The sequence below is a fragment of the Podarcis muralis genome, chromosome 14 (genome assembly GCF_964188315.1).
Source record: "Podarcis muralis chromosome 14, rPodMur119.hap1.1, whole genome shotgun sequence".
NCBI lineage: Eukaryota > Metazoa > Chordata > Lepidosauria > Squamata > Lacertidae > Podarcis > Podarcis muralis.
Window position 1 is genome coordinate 13,190,945 of NC_135668.1, and position 14,255 is coordinate 13,205,199.

At 42.9% G+C, this 14,255-nt stretch overlaps 1 protein-coding gene across 1 annotated transcript in view; it reads right to left on the reverse strand.

The window, feature by feature from the left end:
• FBN1 (fibrillin 1) overlaps positions 1-14,255 on the reverse strand; it is a 209,898-nt gene that overhangs the window by 98,710 nt on the left and 96,933 nt on the right. Inside the window, 5 exon segments of the mRNA XM_028705574.2 lie at positions 5,265-5,387; positions 8,348-8,473; positions 10,801-10,920; positions 11,579-11,725; positions 12,670-12,828. Of these exon segments, the coding sequence (XP_028561407.2) occupies positions 5,265-5,387; positions 8,348-8,473; positions 10,801-10,920; positions 11,579-11,725; positions 12,670-12,828 (675 nt within the window).

Genomic DNA, 14,255 nt, shown 5'->3' on the forward strand with positions numbered 1-14,255 from the left:
CTGCATGTAAAGCAGATGCTCTATGACTGAGCTATGGGCCCTTCCACCAAAGATCCTAAGTTTAATCCCTGCCACTTCCAGGTAGGGCTGGGGTAGACTCCTGTCGGAAACCCTGGATAGCTGCTGCCAGCCAATATAGACAATACTACCTAGTAAAGTAAAGGGACCCCTGACCATTAGGTCCAGTCATGACCGACTCTGGGGTTGTGGCGCTCATCTTGCTTTACTGGCCAAGGGAGCCGGCGTACAGATTCCGGGTCATGTGGCCAGCATGACTAAGCCGCTTCTGGTGAACCAGAGCAGCGCATGGAAACACCGTTTACCTTCCCGCCGGAGCGGTACCTATTTATCTATTTGCACTTTGACGTGCTTTCGAACTGCTAGGTTGGCAGGAGCAGGGACCGAGCAACGGGAGCACACCCCGTCGTGGGGATTCGAACCACCGACCTTCTGATCGGCAAGTCCTAGGCTCCGTGGTTTAACCCACAGCGCCACCCACGTCCCTTATACTACCAATAAAAAGGCACTTTCCTCCATTCCTATGGCAAATATGTAGGATATTCTGTTTGGGGCAGGCGGTTAGGCCAACCAACACTGTGCCTTTCAGGTTTGTGGAATACAATTCCCATCAGCCTCAGCCAGCATGACCAACATCCATGGATGAACGGAATTGTAGCCTGAAACATCTGCAGGGCATAACATTGGCTGCTCCTGTGTTTGATGTCTTCCAACTTCACATAATTTTGCCTTTGTTCTGCAACACTGTACTGCACAGCATGTCCCCCAGCACTTACCAAATTGGAAAACGATTTGGTACCAATCACTCTTTGAATTTGTATGCCAAATTACTCAAGCTTTTGTAAAAAAACAAAAACACAAAACCTGTGTCCCAGCAGGAAGCAAACAACATTTTCCCCCCTCCTATGGTGATCATCTACTTTTCTAAAAAAAAAAAAAAAAACCCTAAGGATTAAAGGGGATATTTTTGAAATATTGTGTGGGAGGATGTGTAACATTTCACAATGTAATCACATCGTAACAGCTCGCCTTAATATACACAAAAATCGGCATGTGTGACATTTTCTTCTTTTCACCCCTCAACCTTAAAAGGGCAAGTACAGAGCAAAACACCTCTGTGTTTTACTTAGCTTGTGTTGTTTGGCACCAAGTATGGTGTTTCTGATCCAAGAGTTGGTGTTCTGATTGTATTTTAATATATGTATGCCTAAGACACATTAGCATCCAACCTCCCGCCTTGGGCCAGAAAGGTGAACAAATTAAGCCTTTCTGCAGTTTCCAAATTGGCCATTATCTTAACGTTTTATTTGCCTCTATTCAAACAATATATGGATTTTAAAAGGTGAGCCCTAGGGCCAAACTGCAAAGGCCTTTTTTGTTTTATCAAGCTTTCAGCGTTGGTTAAAATTGTGTCCCTGCTTTTCATGCTGCGTTGTTTCATCCTACTCGTGGTTTTATTGTAGCACAACCACCCCCTGATTTGCGTGGGGGTTGCGTTCCTGGCCCCTGCACACGTCAGCAAAGCATGCATAAGCCCACCCTGCCCCATTCTGGGTCCAAAAGGGCCCACGAGTCAGCAGTCACGCATCAATTGAACACACACAAAATGGTCACTGCCTGTATATTGATTAGCACCTGGTGGAAAGCCATACACATATGGCTCTCAATTGTAAACTATATGCTGATCTCCGTCAGCAATTTCTAGATCAACTCTGTATCCCCAAATGGAAACCAGAGTCGGAGGTCATACATTTTCTATTACTGGGGAATGAACAGGAGCTCACCAAGTTAGTGGCTAAATATCTCTATTTGGTTTTTCATCGTTGAAATACACTGCAGACGTCTGATCTCCCTGGAGACCAAGAGATGTGACGATAGACTGCTCCGCCTCCTTTCTTTTAGCAAATGTTTTGTGCCACTGGGGAAGTGGTAATTCTGTATTGATTTGTTTTGGATGTTTGTATGTGATACCAATAAAAGGTTTGATGATGATGATGATGATTACAGCAATTTGAACTGTTTATATTGTGTTTCCTTTGTTTTGCGAACTTTTTCTGTATGCCACTTTGAGTTTATTTTATACAGAAAAAGTGGAATATAAATTCCTGTATTTAAAATGCATGGACAAAATGTGGTCCCAAGAAGGTAGAAACCTTAGCTGTTGCTTATCTTCAAGCATAGCAGAATCCCACTACTCACAAACCTGGGGACGGGGTTTTTTTTAAAAAATGAGAAGGATACTAGTATGAAGTGTCTCTCAAATCTTGGCTCTTTAAATCTCTGGATACAAAAAGGCCTAACTGATCCAGAAGTCTAGACTTGAACACAATTACGTGCTTAACACTTTGACTATAAGGCTTTCTACAAGCGTTGAAAGGTATAAGAAGGGGGAAGCACTATAAAACAGTTCCAGTTTTCAACAGGAATTATTAGCTGAACAGCTTGCCATTTTGGAAAAAAATCAAAATACTTCTCATTTGATGCACTGCTGCTAGGCACACCTTTTTGGAAGAATACTGTCTCCCATTTGGCTTCGAGACACAGAACTGAACACGGGAGTTTCTTTCTATGAATGTGATGTCTCTTTATGTTGAATGGTTTCAATGCTTTCACTTGTTTTCTTGTTTCAAATCCAAACAAATTCACTCATTGTTTAAATCCCAAACTAAATGCTTATGAAACACATCCACAGTGGCATCATCTACTATTACTGGTGCCACAAAACTGTGTAGTTTGTACTATATATTTACAAAGGTAAAAATACATGAACAACTTTCCGACCCAAAGGTGTTAGTTAACCCTTTTACCAATATACTAGCACCGCAGTATCAGCTCTGCAAATGTGGGCATAAAAATACTGCCCTATGTTACAGGCCCGCTGCACTGAAATCAAGTGCTTTCAATGTTTGAAACATGCTGTTATTCGTAGTAGTCGTCTGTTTTATTATGTGCCAGACTTACGATAATATTAAAAATCAGAAAGTAACAGCAGACAACAAGCAATGTTTTATTTGCTATTATTATTACCAAACTATTTTTAGACCATTATGTGAGGGACTAAAACTCACTGAGCTGGGGACTATTCACTAGTTGACCTGCTATGGCTCCATAGATTCCGCAGCAGAGAGTGACCGCTGGAACATCTGTGAGCCAGGAGGGGGGGCTTGTAAGATCTTTGCTCCAGCATCACTTCTTGCATCTGCCACCAGAGAAAGGGGTTCTGAGAGACAGTGGCAACAGCCAAGCAGCGAGGAAGTATTGGTTAGTGTGGGACTAACACCTAGCTGCTTCAACAGTCAGTTCTAGGCTGCAGAATAGCATCCATTGACACACTGGAGAACAGGGGTGCTGGAGAGTGAAACCTTATATACACCTTTGCCCTGCTGTAATGACTATTGCATCATTGTCTGTTTTACTGTGTTTTAAATATATTGTAAGACGCCTTAAGAACTTTGTTTAGCGGATGGGGTATAAAAACAGCTAAATAATTAAATTACTCATTCAAAAACATATCTCAGTAGTTATGATTTAAAACAATGATATGCACCTTTCAAACATTCGCTATAAATCTTTTAAGTATCAATATTAAGTCTATTTGCTGTCTGGATCCTAGACACAGATCCTCACTGCCAGATGCAATAGGCAATATGGTTTAGACTGAGTTAAGGTGCAATCCTATGCATGTTTATTCAGATGTTTTTCACTGTGTTCAATGAAATTTGCAACGCATTTTTCCTTAGGAGTAGGTATCAGTGGGATTTACTCCCACAGAAGTGGGTATAAGAATTTAGCCACTCAGGCAAGGGTGCAGAAGACTTCAGATGAGTAATGCAATTCCATGCATGTTTACTCAGAAGCAAGTCCCACTGTTTTTAATGCTGTTCCCAGGTAGGTGTGCCAAATACTGCAATTTTAATTGTTCTTTTTCAAACCAGGCTAACAAAGCCATTACATCCTGTTGGTTCCTTGCAACTCTCTGGGGTATGAAGTGTCAAGTGTGATACAGGCTAGCTTACCTGTATCTCATATTGTCAACAAAGCTTTCTGCTGATCCCTGAAGCTAAAACATTTATATTTTATGAAAAGAAAAAATCTGTTGAAAAATTGGCTCATATTTTAATATATATTTTTACTACTTGCTCCTGTTTCTGGTTTGTGCTTACAAAGCCTGCTGAAAATGGGACAATTTAGAATTATAAGCGCTCGATTCCTTATGGCATAAGAATGAAAGTACAGTGTAATGACATCATGTAGCGTTTATTTGCTGGTTCTCTAGTCCACTGTGTGGGAATACATAGCTGCTATAGCAAAATGAGAGCAAGCTATTGCGATGTGATCCCTTGCTTGGAGCTAGAAATGAGTCTCTTAAGCAAAAAAATATACCACTTGAAAAGTCGTGGTTTACATCACAGGATCCTGGTAACTGGCGTTTGTTAAGGGTGCTAACAGTTGTTAGGAGACCCCGATCCTCCTTCACAGAGGAGAAGAAGAAGAAGCAGAAGAGTTTGGATTTGATATCCCGCCTTTCACTCCCCTTCAGGAGTCTCAAAGCGGCTAACATTCTCCTTTCCCTTCCTCCCCCACAACAAACACTCTGTGAGGTGAGTGGGGCTGAGAGACTTCAAAGAAGTGTGACTGGCCCAAGGTCACCCAGCAGCTGCATGTGGAGGAGCGGAGACGCGAACCCGGTTCCCCAGATTACGAGTCCACTGCTCTTAACCACTACACCACACTGGCTCTCACAATTTCCATAGTGGTTTAACTATAAACCACTATATTTAGCTATAATTTCCATAGTGGTTTAACAGTCAAACTCTCTTCCTAGGGAAATTTGGGGGTCGTAGCTCTGAGAGAATTTTCAGCATTCATTACTACAACCTTATTTAGGCACATGAGATAAAGCAGGGGAAGAAACAAGATTAATAGCCCTTTTCTTTGTCAGCTGCTAGACACTGTAATGCGCCATCAGGAACACAGGAAATGCCCTGGGAAAATAAGGGTCCTACTGGCCAGGCTATCCCTCTAATCAACATGGGAATCCATCTATGTGCACTAAATATCAGGCACTGGTCTGATGTCAAGTCATATGGATAGATAGAAACCAGCCTTGGCTAAAGTACCTTACTGAAGGGGACAGATCGGGGCACCAGAAATGCTCATGCTATAACCAACACCAACACATCATAGCATCATATGTCTCACCACAAGTATATAGCACATGGTACCATTTGCAGTTGGGTTCTTACCTCTGCAGTAACGTCCATCTGAAGCTAGCTGAAAGCCAGGTTTGCAAATGCACTTGAAACTTCCATCTTCATTGATGCACATGCCATTAAGACACATATTCCGTATGCTACATTCATCCATATCTACAAAATCATGGACAAAAGCAGACATTCATCATGTTGATTCGACATGCATGAAAGTGTTAAACCTGAGCCCTGAACTGAAGTTACCAGAGTGGGTGCAGCTGGGCAGGTCCACAGCATCCTCTCTATCTCTTTATTCTTGCTGGAACAAGCAATGCTATAAGCCATGCAACATGGCTCCTCACAAGTGAACTTAATCTCTCTAAAATGATATTTTAAAGCCTGTATCTTTGCTAACCCAAAGATTGTACGGTCCTTTTTGCAAGGAAACCAAGTTTCTTTTAAAGTTATTTGGAACCTTTTTTTTTCATCTTTGTTTAACTGCCAGCAGATGGAGATTTGTTTGCTGTAACTTCTGGAAACTGTGATTAAAATATTCACTTATTTGCAAAGCCAAGTATCTGTGATTTATTCTAGCCTAAGTATTTTCATGGGGACCATTTGTTCAAAGGTGGATGAGGACAGATGTAAATCCAAGCAAGTTTTTAATGTGTTTGCAGCAATCACCATTGTCCTTAACTCTACTGCAGCAGGTTTACCAAACCTCTCTCTTCAACAGTCAGTGCCTGGATTTAACAAGTACTTCCATTCTTCTGGTAATTACATAGCAGGAAGGGGCTTAATGGGCATGGTTTCTATTACCACCCAACTTGCCAAACCTTCCCTTGTCTTGCAAAGAGACTTTTATACACATAATATCCTGAAATGGAATGTTGTATAGCACATTGGCTATCAAAGATGAGGTCAACCAGGAGTGCTATTGCACAACAACAACAACAAAAAACCAGTTACAAGAATACAAGATATATGGCCTTATCCTCTGCACACTTACTTAGAAGAAACTCACAATGGATTCAACATGCTTATTCAATGTAAATTTGCATAAGATTGTAGCCCCTGTTGGCAGTATTTCCCATCTTTCTATTTGGTCCTTCAATTTTAAACAACAAATAGATGAAATACAGAATCATGTTTGGCCAAAAGAAATCCAAGTTCAGAGTGTAGATCAAATTCACAGCCAAAAAGACTTAACTCTTAATATCTTCATTTATGTACTGCGTGGCTTTAGACAGGTATATGATTGAATTTGGGCATGGAAACTGGGCCATTATAGTGTAACAGAGACAATTACTTCAGAAGCTGACGCAATTCAATATGCTCACAGACATTTTGGCAGCGTTCTTAGTGGAATGAAAAATGTTTTAGCAGATTGTTCTCTGCATTTCGCTGGTTCTCATTACCGTTAACACATGGGATTTGGTGGGGTGGGGCAGATGTTAGACTGAAAGGCTATGAGGGGTTTCCAGATATATATTTCAGTGATATGGATATGCAGATATGATACCCAAAAGCAGCCTGAACTTTTGATCGTTCCCCCACAAAAGTAGGATGAAATACAGATTTCTAAAAGGTCTGTCTCTACCAAGGATTAACAAAAATTACTACTACCATTTAGCTCTAGATCATAATGACATTAGAACTATATTCGAGACCAAGATACTTCTCTTAATACTGCAGCTGTCTTGGATTGAAATTACTCCTCTAGACATGGCATGTTTACTTTTCACTTACATTCTAAATCAGACAAAAATAATTTATGATTTTTTAAAATGTGTATCTATCCCAAGTAGGAATGTTGGCATTAAATCTTCAAGCTGAATCACTAAGATAATATTCTGCCAAAAATGTTTCTACAACCAGTGCCTGAAATTCTTTTTAATGTATGAACAGATCATTGGAAACTCTCCCAAGAACCTTGGGAAATATGATAAAAAGAACATTCTCTTTTCTTCTTTTAAAGGTTAAGGGTCTAGGAGGTAAGAACACATCAAATTATGTTTACATTTCCTAAAAGAGAGGCAACTCTTTAAAGCTCAGGAAATGTTGCAATAAGATCCCATCAGGCATGTTAATTACTCAGTATAGCTACAAGTTCATGATACGGCTAGTACAGACCTCTCAAGAGCAGACTGTCCATGACAGGCTAGAGCACAGTTTCAAACTTGGGTCTCCAACTGTTGCTGGACTGCAGTTCCCATCATCCCTAGCTAGCAGGACCAGTGGTCAGGGGTGATGGGAATTGTAGTCTTAAAAAAACATCTGGAGACCCAAGTTTGGGAAACACCGGGCTAGAGGGATGTACTATTTGTCTTGCAGAAACCACGTCAGGCATTGCTAATGGGGCTCTATAACTGGGCATGCAAAGTTGTTCACAGGAGGTTGTATCCAATGTTAGTTCTACTTGAAGTAATCCCACTAAACTTAATGGCTTACACACTTAGCTGTTTTCTTGGGCTTTCCAGGCACAGGCCTGTGCTTTAAAGCTCTGTGTCCAAGCACTATCATCTATCTATCTATCTAGCTATCTATCATCTATCATCTATCTATCTATCTATCTACCTATCTAGCCAGCCAGCCAGCCAGCCAGCCAGCCAGCCAAAGGCTATTCCCCACAAAAACCCAGCTCTTTTTGAAAGCTGAAGCACAACAAATGGCAATTTGGGTTTTCAGTGGGTTTGCTCCGATTCAGAGGTAAAGAGTGAGTTTTCACGGGGAAAGCTAAAGAGCAAAACAAAAAACCAGGAGAACCACCATGCCAACAAGGAAGTCCTCCAAGTCTTATAAAAGCTTATAGTTCCAGTGTGTTCCTTGGCCTGAGTCACGAGGAGACCACACTCATAGGAGCCTGGCCAGACAATGCTTTGCTGGCTATCCCTTTCTGAACTCTTCCTTAGCTTCTCACCTATGAAACAGTTGGAAAACTTCTGGAAAATATTGCTAGGAGTTGGAAAGAGGATATAGGGCCTCTATACAGGACTATGATTTCAAACACTATATAGTTTTTACTGATAAGCTGCCTACTTGCCCAGCGATAGGACAGCCCGTGTACACATTCACACAAAGGCAGTTATTACAGAGAGAAAAGGAAGAATACTCTTAAGAAATGAGATGACCCTAACCTTCACAGTTTCTCCCATCAGCCGACACATGAAAGCCAGCATTGCAAACACAGTGGAAGCTGCCGTCTGTGTTTATGCACCGACCATTGTTACATATCCGGCCATTCTGCAAGCATTCATCAATATCTGGAACAGAAGAAAATGAAGATTTAAATGTAACAATGGTGCTTATTTGCTTTTTTTTTTTATAAAACAAAAAAACATACACACACAACTTAGGTAGGTTTAATTGACTCAACTGCCTAGAAGCTACAAAAGCAATCAAGCCAAAGTCGAGCACATTTAAATTTTGCTGCCTTTTATGGGTGAAATTCGAACACATGCTTTGAATCTTTACCACTTGAATCAATGGTTTTTTTTAAGTGTAACATGCACACTGTGATGGTGGAAATCAGGTCTGCCCATCCAGTTAGGGACAGTATACTTTCTCTGTTCTCACTACATCTAAGGTGGCATGAAGTCAAAAGTCTCCCAGCTGCTATGACTCCCCCTGACTCCATTAAGAGACAGCATTCCAGGCCATCCCACCAGGCTATGGACAGGAAGCACTCTTTACTTGTGTTGCAATAATCTGCTTATCACGTTGGTACTGCACCCTTCCTCCAAGTTGTTTAGGGCAGCACTGGCGGGGCTATTCCCTATAATCGCAAAATGCAATCCCAGGGTCTATAATCACTAGCTCCAGATCACTGAGCAGAAAGAACAGGATGAAACTGCCAAGTCCCGTTTCTATCCAGCAACACTCATATTGCTTGTGGTGGGAAAGTTTCATTAAATCATACATTTAAAGTGAATAATGCCAGGTAGGTGGGGGGGGGGAACCCCACTATTTAATAGTTGGTGACAGATGTACCTTATTTTTCTTTCTACAAGGTACACTTTTCCCCTCCTAAAAAGTAAGGGGAAATGTGTGTGCATCTTATGGAGCGGATGCAGGCTGTGCAGCTTTCGCTGAAGCCAGGAGAGCAGGAGGGATCGGTGTGCACCTATCCCTCTTGCTCTCCTGGCTTCAGGGATAGCCGCCCGAAGCCTCCTGAGCGCAGCAGGAGCACTCCCGCTTTGCTGAAGGGGCGCTGCTCAGAGAGGGAAAGCTGCACAACGCCCCTTCAGCGAAGCGGCAGGAGAAACGGAGCCCCTTCCGTTTCTCCTCCTGCTCTGCTGGAGAGGCGCTGAGCAGAGAGGGAGATAGTATTTTTTCTTTTTCTTGTTCTCCTCCTCTTAAAACTAGGTGCGTCTTATGGTCGGGTGCGTCTTATAGAGTGAAAAATACAGTAACATTTTTAAAGCAGTGGGGCATTCACTGACACAAACATCTCTTGCATCTCCAGCGTCAAACTCTGAAACAAACAGTTTTGCGTGTTTGTTGCATAAAACAGCTGTGGATGGCACGAGTAATTTTGCACTTTAAATAATAAAGAAAGAGGAATGTATGGCTAAATTGATTGATATACACAAGGTGCTTATATTTTTTTAAGTCTGCTAAAGCATATGGGGCAGGGGGTAAGAAAGACATCTCCATGAATTTTCCTAATCCTCTTTTAAGAACCATCCAAGTTAGTGGCCATCACTGCCTCCTGCGGAAGTGGGTTCCATAATTATGCACTGCGTTAATAAGTACGTTCTTTTATCTGTCCTTGTCAGGGAACTGCCATTGGCTCAGGGGGGAGAGGGGCGAAGCCGGATGGATTACAGAGAGCCCCCAAAAATCGTGGGAAGCAGCTCCTCCTCAGAGGAGGAGAGTAACCATGCCTCCAGTGGAGAGGAGCTTCAGGGCTCGGAGGAGGCGAGGCAGTGCCAGGACACCTTGCCTGGGCAAAGCGGGGAGGAGAGAGGTGTTCCGTTACCCACGCCCTCCTTGCGCAGTAAGCTTTCGCGCCGAGAGGGGAGGCGCAGACTGGGCATCAAGAAACTACTTTGCTGGGGAAGGTTTAAGGACCGCCCACTCACGGATTCTGCCAGTGAATGAGCCAGCCACGGGAGAGTGGCGCTCTGGACAGATAAAGTTTATTTTGGCATCAAAAGCAAGGCTTCAGAGCCAAGCAGGGAGGTATTTGCCTGCTTGCTCTCGAGCAACCCCTTGGAACCTTAACAGTCCTGAATCTTCCAACATCCATCTTCGTTAGATGGGCACGAATACTAGTGTTAGGAGAAAGGGATAAAGACTTTTCTCTATCCGTTTCCTCCATGCCATGCATAATTTTATAAACTTCTATCATGTCACCTCTTGCTTGTCTTTTTGCTAAACTAAAAAGTGTGTCCGGGTTCGCGTCTCCTGAAGTGCTCCTGAATCTGGCCTTGCCTCCTAAATTCTGAGATGGCAGTCCTCTGTGGTTGATTATGTTGCTTTGGACATTGTATAGTTGAAAAGTAACATCTAAATGGAAATTTGGGGAAAGCAGCAAATGACTACAAAAGGCTGGCGAACCGCCTTGATATGTCTATGGTAGCTCTACCTCGGCATTCTGTCCTCATCAGGGTGCTTTGATATCCAGCACGGCACTGACATGTGTAGGATCCTGGCGTATTTGAACAATCTCCACCAATACAAGGATTTCTCTCACACTCGTCAACATCTGAAAGATACAGAGAGTTTAGTAGGCTTTCGTCAGGCAAGTATTCAGGTCTGGAATTTTCTTTCGAAAGTTTGTTTTACGTATGCTAAACAACTTTTTAGAAAATAAAATAATAAACTGTGCTACGCAATACTCAAACTTTAAGAACTATTTTTTTCATCGGCAATATAATTCTATGTTATGCAGCATTCCCACTGGAAAATTCCATTTGGAAAGTATACTAGTTTTTCCCCCCTAAGTGAATTAAGGTTTATCCAGATAAACTTTCAAAGCATGCCTCAAAGCACACTGTTTTCTTTTACACAACCTTCCCAAATGTCCCTTCCAGACCTATATCTAACCCACACAGAAAAGGATATGGATTCACACATTTCTGAGCAGGCATTTTCCAGTTTCACTTCCTAGCTTCATATGTACTAAAAGAGATTGTAGACGGTTTTGTGCACTACCGCCTTTGAGAGGGTGAGCACACAACCTCCTAAAACTATTTAAATGAAATGGGGAAATATGGACAAGTTCATGATATGGCATACATAACTAGTCAATAATTTCTGTTTTTAAATAGCAATGATCAACATTTTACTGAATGCAAAGGGGAAAGGTATTTTAGCAAAATGCTATTTTTGACACTATAGAAAGGACAAACAAAATCACATACCAATGCACTCTCCTCTAGGGTCCAGTTCAAATCCTTTCTTACATTCACAGCGATAACTTCCAGGAGTTGGGATACAGCGTCCATTAACGCAGAGATTATGATATGACTGGCATACATTAATACCAGTGACATTAAGTGATATAGTATCTAGAAAGTTAAAACAAAAACAAAAACTTAAACTTAAAATCCTACACAATTTATGTGCCAAGTATATTAATTTTAATTTTAATCTACATGCACCAGCAGTTACAATTTGTGTATATTTTTCACTAATGCAATGCATTGCCCTTTACTAATGCAAGCACTCAACAGGATAACACCTCCTATTTAACTCCACCTTCTATTTAAGCAACTGGCTCCGCCTCCCTGCAGTGCCGATTGGCTAACTGAGGTTTGGTGGGAACCTCCAGTGACTAGCACAGGGAGGCAGACCAGCCCAACCAGCTGGTGGGTCCCACGTGGCCCAAGGTGCTGCGTGTGGCCCCACAAAGGGCACCCACAAAGGAAGGTGTGAATGCTCATTATAGAAAAACAGTTGCTTTTCCTTTGGCAAATGCATACAGCACCCTTTTCACCACAACTTGAACTCTCACTGTCATTCTCACAGTGAATGATTTATTTGCAACATGTCACACATAACTGCATTAGAGGATGGCAGGGTAAATTACATTTCTTCCAGATGAAACACATTGAGCCTGCATTGAATCCCATAAACACGTGGCCTTTGAGCCATGGTCATTCCACCAGAGTTTTTTGCCTTAGCCCCAGTCATCAAAGTCTCCTTGGTTTCTCAACGAAACCCAAAAGAGGCAGAGGAAGATTGTATGGAGGTGGGATATCTTAAAATAATTCAAATTCCTAAGCACAGTATCAGAGACTGGGTGAAAACATTAAATTTATAGGGACCAGCCCGGTGCAGATACAAAGGGAAAGCAATTATTCAAAATCTTAGGTGCCACCATCTAATGGTTAACACCTTGGATAAGTAGGCACCTGAGACTTTTTCTGATGCAAAGGACAAGGAAATATATCACTGCAGGCAGACAAATGCACAAAAAATAAGAAAATAAAGGTCTCTGTTTCATTTTTACCTGGCCCTGGTCTACGAGATGGCACAACGGCATCTGGTGGTGGGTAAACTGGATGAGGAGGATACACAGGTGGATAGACAGGAGGGAAAACAGGCCCACCAGGGACATCTGGTCTCCCAGGCAACAGGCTGGCATACACACATAACTTGCGGAACTCCTCTAAAAGAAAACACCGTGTTATCAAATGAAAAGTGACTTTACAGCCAGTTTGGGATTTACAATGGTGCTTATGAAATACAGTTGTCAAGCAGTCCTTAATGAATTAAGTAGGCTAAGTAAAACCATCTGTTAAGTTTGTGCAGGGCCCTGGGCATGAGTCATGTGTCTTTTCTTGCTAGAGCAAAATTTCACTCAACTGGCCATCCAAAGTGAACCAATCTAATTCATATTTCCAGGATATTATACACACAGCGGTATGCAATTATATTTCGGATTGGGCACCTCTGAATTTTGTGAAGCGCTTTCAGTTCAAAAATGCATTTTAAGAAGTTTATTTCATGAGGGGAAGTGTACATATTGTGCATTCCGTTCAGGAGGCGTATACAAAAGCATACGAAATGCCCACCTTAGGTGAAAATGCATACAAAAAACTACGTTTTAGGGGAAATGCGAACAATTTACATACAATTTCTTTCAAAAATTGCAGAAAACAGGTATGTCAATAAAGGGCCTGGAAACCAAGCCTTATGAGGAACAGGTGAGGGAGTTAGGTATGTTTAGCCTGGAAAAGAGGAGACTGCAGGGAGATATGATGGCCATCTTCACGTATCTAAAGGACTGTCACATGGAAGGGAGAGAAAGCTTGTACTCTCTGGCTCCAGAAGGTAGGACCTGAACTAATGGCTTCAAGTTACAAGGAAGGAGATTCCAGCTAAACCTCAGGAAGAATTTTCTGACAGTAAGAGCTGTTTGACAGTGGAATTGACTCCCTCTTTCACTTGAGGTTTTTAAGCAGAGGTTGAATGACCATCTTTCATAGATGATTTACCGTATTTTTCGCACGATTGGACGCACCGGACCATAGGACGCACCTAGTTTTTTGGGGGGGAAATAAAGGAAAAAATTTTCCCCTTTATTTCCCCCCCAAAAGCAGGTCAGGGAAACCGAACCAGGTCGAGGAACAGCGGGATAGTGGCGCTGCGCCTCCCTGCTGTCCCCCAAGCTTGTGGGGCTGGCCGATGTCTGTCTGGCGGGCGGGGAGCTCTGCTTCAGGGCGCCCCACCCGCCAGGCAGCAGGCTGCTATCCGCAGCGTGGGGAGCCTTGTCGGGAACTCCTGCAAGCCTCCCCACTCTGCGGATGTCTGCCTGGCGCGAGGGGTGCTCTGCTTCAGGGCGCCCCACCCGCCAGGCAGCAGGCTGCTATCCGCAGCGTGGGGAGCCTTGTCGGGAACTCCTGCAAGCCTCCCCACTCTGCGGATGTCTGCCTGGCGCGAGGGGCGCTCTGCTTCAGGGCGCCCCACCCGCCAGGCAGCAGGCTGCTATCCGCAGCGTGGGGAGCCTTGTCGGGAACTCCTGCAAGCCTCCCCACTCTGCGGATGTCTGCCTGGCGCGAGGGGCGCTCTGCTTCAGGGCGCCCCACCCGCCAG